The following is a 12,160-nucleotide window of genomic DNA, read 5'->3' as shown; positions in this document are numbered from 1 at the left end:
CAAGGTAATGCTAGCGAACTTATTGGTTTTTTTAAAAAACTCACACATTATTAAATTGTTGTACAGGTCTGCTTCCTGATGAATGTTGAACAAAACAAACTCATGCGGTTCCTCAAAGAAGGCTGAGCCACCATGTTTACGTACGAGATTCAAGATGGTATGAATGGGCAAGGATCGTAGAAAATCAAATCGCCTTTGAGAGTGCAGTAAAGAAACTGATTAAAGAGCTTCAGGATACCAGAGCTCCCCCTTTCAACATGGTTGACATGTGCATACAAATCATGGAAAGGAAGAAGGTGGTTTGGATGGAAGGACCACAGGGGTGGACCACATGGCTGGAAGACCAGGATGAAATCCTCTTCTAGTACCTTATGGCAGTGAACACAACTTTATCTTGGAGTTTTTTTGTTTATTGTATTGTATATGACACTCGTCTAGATCTTTTTAGTTTCGTTGTTTAACAGTTGAGGCCCTGCCTCCACTAAACTCATCTGTATAAACCCCTTTTTTTTGGACTCTCCATTTATAATATAAAAAAAAAAGATTATATACAACTAACTAATTTAAAATTGCAATTGAAAAAGTTAACTATAATTTTTAGTTTTTGCCTATAATTAGACAAACTCCCTTTTATAAGTGTTCAATTTTATACTTTATTCTTAATAACAATTTATATCTCTCTCTTATGTATAATCCATAAAGAATTAATCCACTATCTTTTTTAAAAAAAAAATTTAATTGCTATATTTTAATAAATAAAAAAGAAAATAATATGATCGATAAAAATTAATTTTTATAATTTTTAAAATTATTTTACTCTAAAATTAGTTATGCAATACTATAAGATGATTTTCTTATTAATTACTCTAAAATCTTGTATAAATATTGATAAATTATTTTTCTTTAAACTAAAAAATAAATCAAAAAATTTATAATATTCTAAAATAATCATTAATAATACACATGTAAAAATAAATCAGTTCAGTTTAAGAATTTTGGTTTTAAAAATATTTTGAGACAATAAGTAATAAAAAATTTACAAGCTCTTTATAAAGATAAGCGGTGAAAAGTTCTGCCTAAATTAAGTAGTGTTTGTATCAAACGCTCGCCTGTTTGAGGAGTCGCCAGAAGAAACTATTGCTGACGCTTCATTCACTACATATTCCCAGAAAACTGCAATCCATTCCACAAATTCACATACCAAATTGAAAATCAGTTCACTGCTAATTGGATAAAGGCAGTGAACTGAAGAAATGCAAATGCAAGAGGAGAAGAAAATGGGTTGCAGGGAGAATGAACTTGCAGAGTGGTGTAAAAGCCTGGAATGCCGCATGGGGGATTTACGTATCGAAGCCACCAAACTATTCATGCAAGCAAATTGTTTGATGGAACGTGAAACTCTGCCTCGTCGTCTGCAACATCTTAACAGCCTTCACGATTTATTACATTTCGAATTTCTCCTGATTGAAGTTCACGAGGATCGACTCCCTGGTCATATTCGGTGGCTACGTGGGGTCTTCAATACCTTCGATTCTCTTCGGAAAAAGATCGTCAAGATAATGGAGAATGAAAGGAAGGCGAAAGAATTGGTAGAGGGACTGCCGATTGTAACAGTTTCAGATTTTCATGTTAATGATGGGCTTTTCTGTGGAGTTTGTAAGGATGATTTTATTTTGGGAGAAGAGGTTCGAGAAATTCCTTGTATGATCGGACATATCTTTCATTCTCACTGTATTTGGCCATGGCTTGAGGATCACAATACTTGTCCCATCTGCACAACACCATTCTCTATGGAAAATGAGCCAAAAACAGTACGAGAGGATCGAGTGTAGAGTGTGCATGGAAAGAATTATTGAAATTGATATTACAAGTAGTGAATGCTTCATCTTCTTAGAATTTGGTCCGGGTTTTACTGCTATGAAGTACATTGAATTGTATGAGAGAACAATACACGCATATGTTTGGATATTTATTGTTATCGTAATTCTTTCTACTGTGGTACTCAAGTGCTTCCGGCACCGCTATGGCTCCTTCTCTGCTTCAAGTTAACCTGATAGTTTGCCTTGATTTAAGATATTTAACTTTACAAATAAATTAAATTTTAATTGTATTGTATAATATTTTTTTTTCAATTGTAAATCTTAAATTACTCAAACTTGGTTTTTAAATGTACCACTCTATCATGTAAACTGAGTATAGATTTGAATCAAGTTGATGAAAACAAAAATTTGAAAATTTATAAAATCAAACAAATGTTGTGACTAGTATTTATTTTTTTTAGTATTGAAATTTAATTATTGAATAGTTATAACCACAATTACTATTTAACCTTGATTTTGACTTTATTCATAATTATAATAAATAATAATAAATAATAATAACAGAAATAATAATTATAATATAATCATTGTATAAAATTAAGATTATAACTAATTATTTTATTTATTTAATTAATTATCATTTTGTTTAAAATTTTAAATAATTATAAATTAGAAAAATAATTAATTAAAAGTAGAATTATAGTATAATTGATTAAAATATTAACAAAAATAAATTATAATAATATTAAATTTATATATTAAAATTATTATATATAAAATATGATATTAACTTACTGATTATTATTTTAAACTTTTAAATTATTTTATTTATAATTATGTAAACCAATTTAATATGATTATAATCACCTCAAATTTACCTCTTTACACGGAAGTTGTATCTTATGACAAAGATATTTTCACTTCAAAATCTGACGGTCTTGCAAGACGATTCAAAAGATATCGTTCGTTCATCGCTTTCTGTTGTTTTTCGTCGTTCTTTTCTTGCACCATCCGCTTTTAACTCCTCCCGCATTTTCCGTGGAGTTCCTCCTACTTTAGTAACTGCCAATTTGATTACAGCCTTTCGAATAACCGTAAGTTATGGGAGGCCTAAAAATCCACCAAAAAGTTGGAATGACTTTTTTTTAATGAGTTTATGTAATGTGACACTTTAAAATACTCTTCAAATAATACAATGGAATGTATTTTATTGCAAATTGTTGATATTACGTTTGGGATAATGTGAATAATAAAAATTAATAAATATTAATTTTTTCTTCAAATTATTTGGAATGTAAATAAAAAGGATTAAGATTTAAATTATATATTATGTTGTGTTATAATAGAAATTTTAAATAAAAGAAGAGAGATGATGGAAATTAGAGAGGTGAGTGTTTTGAATACAAGTGAAAACTAGCTTATATATATATTTAATAATATATATAGAATAAGTTGAGAGGTATCCTTCTCGAGGTGCCTATTGCACTTTAATGTTGATAAATCAATAAAAAAGTAGGTGCCTCTAGAAGGATACCTCTTGAAGCTTTGTTCTAATGAAATAAATACATTTTAAAATAGCTTCAAAGTTTATTATAATTAAAATATAGACATATTAAAATAGTTCAAAGTTTCTTATAATTAAAATTATCTTACTCATAACCTTTAATTAATTTAGACATATAACATTTTTATTCTACCTTTTGTTTTTGCATGCAAATCATTTCAGATTTTAAAATTGAAATAAATTCATTGTTTTTATTTGTTAAATGAATCAACAATTAGTTGTAAAATAGATTTACAACTCTCACTGACATCTTGCATTGCAATGCATTGATCTCCTCATTTTTGCAATTCAAATGAGTTTATTCAAATTGAAAAAAGTTATTCATAAAGATAATGAAAACATGCTATGCAACATATACAAAAATATAAAATGCCAAACCCTAAATTAAATACAACAAAACCAAACATTATATAAAAACCCTAAATCTTTTGAAAGTGAATAAATGTCAACCTAGAAAAATTCACAAATGAATAAATGTTAAAGAATCCCTCTAAAACCCCAATCTAGATCAACCCTCCTCTACCCGTGACTTAATTAAAATGACACACTGAAAATAGGATATCTATTTTTGGGGTTTTTAATTTCTTAATTTTCTTTTAATCATTCTTAAGTAGATTAAACTTCTTTAAAACTACTCATTATTTTCATTCAATTTTTTTGGTAAATTTGGACTCACCTTCATGGATCCAAAGAGATATTAAAGTAAAATGATGCATTGAAAATAGGATATCTATTTTTTAGTTTTTTTTTTATTTCTTAATTTTTCTTTTTATCATTCTTAAACAAAGTTCCAATCACAATCTATTGAAAGAATTAATTTTTGAACAATGTTTCAATCACAATCTATGACAAAAAGTTATATCAATCTGCCAGGAAAACTTCTAGACATTGCTGAAGTGCTCCTCGATTTAAAAGCTGCCCTTAAAACTACAAAGATGAACCAGATTTAGTAATTTGTTTTTTCAGTGTGTGCACCATAACTTTTTTTTTTTTTTTTTCACTATAATTGCCAGAACAAGGTATGTGATTTCGTCCACAAAGCAACATCATCGTACATGTAGGTAAACACCTTACAATCGTTTAGACCATTTTCTTGCCCCTCCGAGTTACAATCATTTAGACTATTTTCTTCACCGTTTTCCAGATTTGTAAGCTACAGGATGGAACAGACAAATATTAGTGTTACAAAGTTTAGCTGGAATTTGTATCCTTTTCATATTATTGTTTTTGTAATTCTTCTGAAGATATCATCTGACTATAAAAATCTAAAGTCTTTAACCAAATGAATGAATTCGTAGGTAATACCCACCCATTCCTTGAGAATAAAACACTTATGCTAGAATCCAATTACCTGTACACAACCAAGATCAAAGTAAACACATTTAGGAGATGAAGACTTAGTATGTGTAGATTTCTGGATTCAGTTTTGCAACATTTTATAATATCAATATTTTGGATCGTATTTCCACGATCCTATAAGATAAAATTGGTTTCATTTATTTTCATCTTCGCGATTTTAGATCTTATATTACAATCCATCGGTAACAAGAAACTGATTTTATTTTGTTTTCATATCTGAAACATTGACGTTGGTAAATATTAAGTATCAAAACTAGAGATCAATGCATACTGAAATTATAAAGTGTGAAAAATTCATGTTGTTAATAGATAACAACTATTTTAAGAAGAAAATTAAATTCTTGTGTCAATGTTACCTTGCTTTCTATCTATGGGCGTTCATATTTTAAGACTTCTATCTGTTTTGAAACACCAAGTAAAAGAGGTAAACTGATCAGTATACAGTATTTTTTGTTCAATTCATATACATGTATTAATATGTTTGCCTTTCTCTTTTGAACTTTCTTTCCTGCAAGCACAAGATTTTCTTCTAGATAACCCAGTTGTTTTGGTGTAAATGTCTTCACATCTTCACCCGTCACACAACTACACAGAAGAATCAATTCAGATAGCTTTCCAAAAGTTGAATATTAATATGCTAATGATTCTGCAAATAAAATAGATTCAACAAACCTACAATATGAAAACAATATGAAATCTGTAAAACAATATTACATACCTCTATCTCACAATGAAACTGTCTTGTAACCATTTTGAAAACCAAATCTATTAATCTATTAATTATTTTACTTTCTATATTAGTTAATTATTATTTTAAACCTTAAATAATTGACAACCAAATGACCATCAAAATTATTGAAAACCCCCAAATGTTGACACATAAATTTGTTGCCATTGTAGAAGCCTGTAGGCTTAATGATTTTATCTAAAGAAAGACTTTATTAAGAATATTTGAATATTTTTTTTTTAAATACATGTTTGTTTGATAATATTTGAAATAAGGAAAATATGATTGTGTTAAGGAGCAATCTAGAACTTATAGAACTTATATGTAAAGATTAGAATTTAGGTTGTTTTTACAATTTACATTATATAAAATTAAAACATAATTTATACAATAATAAATAAAAAATATTTAATTTAATTATACAATTTATAATATAAATTATTCTTTAGAATTTGTTTATTATTTTTTCTATTTGATTTGATCATTTTTTCAATAATTAATTTATATTTTATTCTATTGAAAAATATAATAAATTAAGTATGTATTATATTTACGTTTCATAATATATTATTTATAATTTAGAGTTATGTATAATTAAAAAATATATATATGTGCTAAATATTTAATATTTCCTACCAATCCCCCTTGAGCAGATGGCAGAGAAATATTCCTCCTGGTAGAATCTTCTCCAAACCATTGGCTAGAAGAAAGCCAAAGATTTTAGATTCATAGAAAAATCTCTTACTCTTCAGCTTCACTCCCTCGAGCATGAAATTCAACTGCAGCCTTCTTCCCCTACCTTGGCCAAACAGGTCTCAGAGGCTAGAGATATCCTCAGAAAGCACCAGCAGGTTAAAATTAGAGGTGCCTTCATCAGAGTCCGTAACCACTAGCTCCAGTTTGGTGATAAGGGCTCTAAAATATTCTTTAACCTGCTCAAACAAAAACAGATCAGGGAAAAAATTCATAGAATAACTATAGAAGACAAGGAACTCCTAGATATCCAAGACATCAAAGAAACCTTTGAAGTATTCTACAAAACTCTATTTACCTCTGAGCATAATGAGGCCTCGGCAGATGCCCATACCTGATGTAGGACCATTATTCCTAACAGAATCTCTGAGGACGAATCTAGCCTCCTCAAAGATAAGCTAACCATGCACGAAATCAAGGATGCCATTAAGGCTCTTAAGGATAACAAAGCCCCAGGCCCTGATGGACTTCCTACTAAATTCTACAAAACTAACATTGACTGGATCTTCGACGACCTTTATGATATCTATAATGAAGCCCTTGCCATTGGAACCTTGGAGGAATACATAAATAGGGGTATTATTAAGCTTATCCCAAAAGAAGGGGACAAAGCCCTGATTAAAAATTGGAGGCCAATTACCCTTCTTAATGTCTCCTACAAGATCCTGGCCAAAGCCTTAGCCTCCCGCCTTGAGAAGATCCTCCCCAAGTTCATCTGCTCCACCCAAAATGGCTTCATTAAAGGTAGATACATCCTAGAAAATCTTGTAACGAGTTGGGAATCCATGGAATGGGCCAAAACCTCAAATAAAGACACCGCCATGTTCCTAGTCGACTTTGAGAAAGCATATGACTGGGTGGAATGGAATTTCATCCTCATGATGCTCTCAGCTTTTGGCTTTCCTAGTGAGTTCTATGACTATGTTCAAATCCTCCTCAAGGATGCATCCACCCTGGTTGAAATCAATGGGACCCTCTCCCAACCTATTCCCCTATCTAGATCAATCAGGTAGGGCTGCCCCCTTGCCCTTGCTCTTTTCATCATTGCCTCTAATGTCCTTTATTGTCTCCTTAGAGATGACACCCTATCCCCCCGTGTCCAAGGCATTACCCTACTGGATGACTCTAAACAAATCAACATCCAGTTTGTGAATGATACCTCGTTCTCCCCGAAGCTCTCAAGACACAATTTGGACTCCCTCAATCAAAAACTTGACATTTTTGGTAGGGCATCTGGAGCCCGGATAGCCAGCACCAAATCCATTTTACTTGGTTGGAAAGATAATCCCCCGGACTGGCTTCACCAGTTTCGTTATGAGTGGGGAGGACCTACGAAATTAGTTTGTTATCTTGGCATCCCCTTTTCTATATCACCCTCTCTTAAGGACATGTGGGGCTGGGTGAAGGGAAAGATAGATAGTAAACTCAACAAATGGGACAATAGGGTTTTCTCCCTTGTTGGCAAAATCCAAGTCTGCCAAAAAATCCTATCCTCGTATAGTATATACTACTCCTCGGTGTGGATGTTTAGTAACTACCAAATATTTGAAATTCAAAGGGCTATCAGATGGTTTCTTTGGTCTGATGGGAAGGGTAAAAGGAAAGCACACGTGGTCAAATGGGCCTGGTGCCATCTGGATAAAAATCTTGGTGGGCTGGGCCTGAAGGATCTTAGGCTGCAAGGCATTTCCCTTGCAGCCAAATGGATATTTCACTCACTGGTAGGGAAACAACCCTAGAAAATCCTCATTAAGAACAACATACAAAGTGGTGTTCCCAAAAAAGCCAAATCTTGGAAAGATCTCCCTCTCACTAACTTAATTGCTGGTGGTTTTCCTATGTCTATCCAAGGCACCTGCATGTTTAAATCCATCTGGAAAGCCTGGGAGCATGTGCCTGGTCTAATCATCAACTCAAACATCAACTCTGATAACTCCCTACATGGTGAAAGGTCAATATGGTGGAACCTGCATCACAACTCCAAACCCCTTGCTTTAACCTAAGGCTGCTCTGCTAAGCACTGGCATAATAAAGGAATCAAGTATATTATGGATATTCTTGAACATGATCACCTTATTATTTGGGAAGCTCTTAGCATTAAATATGATCTCCCTGCATCACATAAGAAAACATACAATATGATTAAAAATGCATGCGTTCCCCTTAACCTCCCTAAAAACACCCAAGTTGATGCCCATAGGTACCTTTCATTCCTATGGAAGGATGGCTCCACCCTCCCCAAAATCAAATCCAAATCTATCTATGCGCTACTAAATAGTGATTCCTCAGTGATTGAGCACGTCAACAAATTGTGGTATGTTAACCTTACCCCCCACACTTGGCAGAAAACCTTTGTGAAGCTCTGGCGATCCCCCATTCCCCCTAAGATTCAGTGCTTCAGATGGCAGCTTATTTTGGACAAATTACCTATTAGGAATACATCTGTTGAGTATGATCGATGCTCTGTCTACAGCAAACCTAAAACCGCATGTCACATCTTCTTTGACTTCCCCTTTTCTAAAGAAATTTGGCTTCTATTTGGAATTTCTATTGCAGATTTTGTGTTTACTCTTGATATAGTTATTGGTTTTATTCATGGACTGAGAAAGGATACTAATCTTGTTTGGCAAATCTTATCTTCTTTGATTCTTTGGTTTATTTGGAAACTTAGAAATGAGGAGAAGTTCCAAGGTATTACAAGGGAACGTACTGAGTTTTTTTAAAAACTCACACATTAAAAAATTGTTGTGTAGGTCTATTTTGTGATGAACCTCGAGAGAAAGAAGCTATTGTGTTTCTTAAAAGATGGTAGGGCAAGCATGTTTTTTTATGAGATGCAAGACGGGTATGAATGGGCTAGGATCGCAGAGAACCAGACCTCCTCTGACAAGGCAGTGCAGAAGCTGATAAAGGATCTACAGGAAAGCAGGCCTCCTCCATTCAACAGGATAGAGATGTGCTCCCATATCCTAGCAAGGAAAAAGGTGGTCTGGATGGAAGGCCAACAAGGCCGGACTACATGGCTAGAAGATCAGGATGAAATTCTCCAATACTGACCTTTTCTGCTATGTCCTATCTTTTTTGCTAAAAAGGTATATGTATATATTCCTCTCTCTCACTTTTCAGTTTGGCGGTTGAGGCCTTGCCCCCTGCTCCCTAGTTTTGTATAAACTCTCTGTTTATTTTTTGGACTCTCGATATCTAATATAAAAAAATATATATATTTTTTCATAATAATATTATTATATTTGTATAGAATTCTACTATGTAAAATCATAATTTGAATTTCTATTGAAAATATCTCCTACTTATCAATATAATAATTATTTTAACATATATTTAAAAAATTACAATATAACAAATTAAAATATAATTTATACAATAACAAACAAATATCAAGGACAAATGGAAACTGAAAGGGAGTGTTTCTATTAGTGCCATGCCTAGAGCCCTCTTCCTCTTCTTCACTATTTAGGAGGATGTTGTCGTTGTCCTATCTAGATGTCGGTCCAACCTTTCCCTCTGTCGTTGGAAGGCTAGCTTCGACCCAGTGGATGACTTGTAGAAAACTGCTTCGGCATGGGTTCGGCTCCTAGGGCTTCCCCTTAAATATTAGGATGAGTCCATCTTTAAATGGATTGGGAACCCCTTTGGTCATTTTGTTGGTGTTGATGATATCACCAGAACCAAATCGCGCTTGGTCTATGCTCATTTATGTGTTCAAGGTACTGTGAGCATGAATCTCCCCAACTTTATAACCCTCAAATCCAGGCTTGGTAGCTGGACTCAAGCCCTAGTTTATGAAAATTCCACCCTCTTTTCCCAAAAATGCCACAAATATGGGCATGTTATTTCCCAATGCAAGGCTCTAACCCCCTACCTCTTAATCTTAAGGGCCTGGCCTTGGTTGAAGATCCTATGCCAAATGCTCCTATTATTCATCAAGACCTGGTTGTGGGGCTTGTTGTGACTCCAACTTCTAGCCTAGACCTGCCTCCCTTAGCAATCGAGGACCTAATTATGGAAGAATATCCCTTTGCTGAGAGTATTAACAACCTTCTCAAATCCCCGCAAAGAATATGGAGGAAGCCTCTAATTCAGCCCTGAAGGAATAGTGCATCTCCCCAATGGTTAGCTCAGTTTCACTGGTTGGTCAACTAGAAGATGGTGAGATTATGCGGGACCTCTCTCTTTCCCTAGAGATAGCTCGCTCCCCATTGGTGTTTCCCACCCTAAACCAAGGTATCCTCTCACCTGGTGCTCTGGGTGCATCATCTAGTGGTTGCATGACTCCTGTTGATGAGGGTTGTGTTTGTTTATTTCATGTTGTGAAGGCATGTGGGGTTTTGTGTAAGAACCATGTCCTCCTAGAGTGCTTCATTCCCTACAAACCCTAGGCCTATAACTAATCCTCTACATGCCAAAAAGCAATGTTTGGTTATTTCATGTCGTGAAGGCATGTGGGGTTTTGTGATTTACAGATATGTATTAATCAATTTTATTTATTCATTGCCCTAATGTTTCATTGTTGCAAATTATTATCTGAATGTTTTATTATTGATTATTGATGTACATTCATGTTGATAAAAAATCATCTTTAATTATAATTGTTGTATAAATGTTCTGAATGTTCATTCCATATAAAATAGTACAAATTTATGAGTAATTAGTCATAGGGGAAAAATTACCATTTCATTTAGTATCAGAGCCAAATCGATCTAGAAAGCCTACACAAAATCATCCAATTTTATTTGATTTTATTGCTACACATTTATCTCTGTTGCATTATAAATTAGAAAATAATCATTAAGACAATAAAATAGTAATTGCTCTTTACTTTAGATTTTTATTTATGATTAGATTCCCTATAAATTATTTACCAAAATATTTAACCCCCTTCATAAATTAATTCAATAGTCATGTAGAACCAAAACAATGAAAATAAACAAATACTAGGGTTTAGTTATAAGCCAAAAATTCCAAACAAATTATACATTAAAATTTCAGATAAAATAAATTCATCCTATCTTCTTGAAACTTTTTAGGATTAATTTAATTTACCTACTTTTAATACTTTAAAAAAGAATAATAATAAATAAATAGTTTGGAAAAAATCCTATCCAAATCTACTCTCATTTTTCTGAACAACAACATTAATTTAAAGAGAAGAAAAAAAAATGATATAATTGCCTTTAAGAAATCAGCTTCCACCTCTCCAAATATATTGCCAAATTCGGCTTTACTACTTGCCATCCACGTATAGCTAAGAAATGAAATAATCTACAACTTCATTAAAGTAGTAAACTGATTCTAGGCCCATGTTGCAATTAAAATTTACCTCTAAGATTAGTATTGTGCTTAAAACTCTAACACAACAAATTACAACTAAAGGATTGAGATTAAAAATATTCAAACTAAAAGCAGTAGTTAAGCCCTTCCAACTTTCCCGGCCATCAAAGCAACTCATAATCTTCTATCTAAATTTTAATTAAATGTATTGATGGTTGTTGTCATTGCTACCAGATAATTTTAGAGCTCCACATACTTAGTACCCTAATGCAATCAATTATTATTGAGTCATTATTTTTGATATTCCAATGTACACCTATTAGGTGTTTTCAAACAAGAATTTTTAAGAGTTTTTTCTTTTCATTGATGACAATAATATAGATACCTATTATCCATTCTTTCTAAAGCCTTGTTGTAGTTTTGGTAGAAATTATTGTCTTCCCTATGCACTCTTTTTTATAACTGGAAAAGAGTCATTTTTTCTCTCTTCTGAAATCTACTCTAATGATTGTCTTCGTGAAAAATAGGGTTACAAATGGAATATTAGGTTTAAATGTGCATCTAATGTTTCTTTCACCTAAAAGTAAACTCACTATCCACGTTAGAAAATTTAAAGATTATACTAGAAAAACCTTGAAGTACTTCACA

At 32.6% G+C, this 12,160-nt stretch overlaps 1 protein-coding gene across 1 annotated transcript; it reads left to right on the top strand.

Annotated features, from left to right (window-relative positions):
* The first annotated feature begins 1,253 nt into the window (after nucleotides 1-1,253).
* LOC131858363 (E3 ubiquitin-protein ligase RING1-like) lies at nucleotides 1,254-1,832 on the top strand. The gene has a single exon (XM_059211586.1). It carries the CDS (start codon nucleotides 1,254-1,256, stop codon nucleotides 1,830-1,832), a length of 579 nt encoding a protein of 192 aa, XP_059067569.1.
* The last annotated feature ends 10,328 nt before the right edge of the window (nucleotides 1,833-12,160 follow it).

The sequence above is a fragment of the Cryptomeria japonica genome, chromosome 9 (assembly GCF_030272615.1).
Source record: "Cryptomeria japonica chromosome 9, Sugi_1.0, whole genome shotgun sequence".
NCBI lineage: Eukaryota > Viridiplantae > Streptophyta > Pinopsida > Cupressales > Cupressaceae > Cryptomeria > Cryptomeria japonica.
Note: the sequence above shows the minus strand (reverse complement) of the source record. Positions and strands in the feature narration are given on the sequence as shown.

Bases quoted from the DNA above. Each gene is read 5' to 3' on its own strand.
- LOC131858363 (XM_059211586.1), top strand. From the start codon at position 1,254: ATGCAAATGCAAGAGGAGAAGAAAATGGGTTGCAGGGAGAATGAACTT.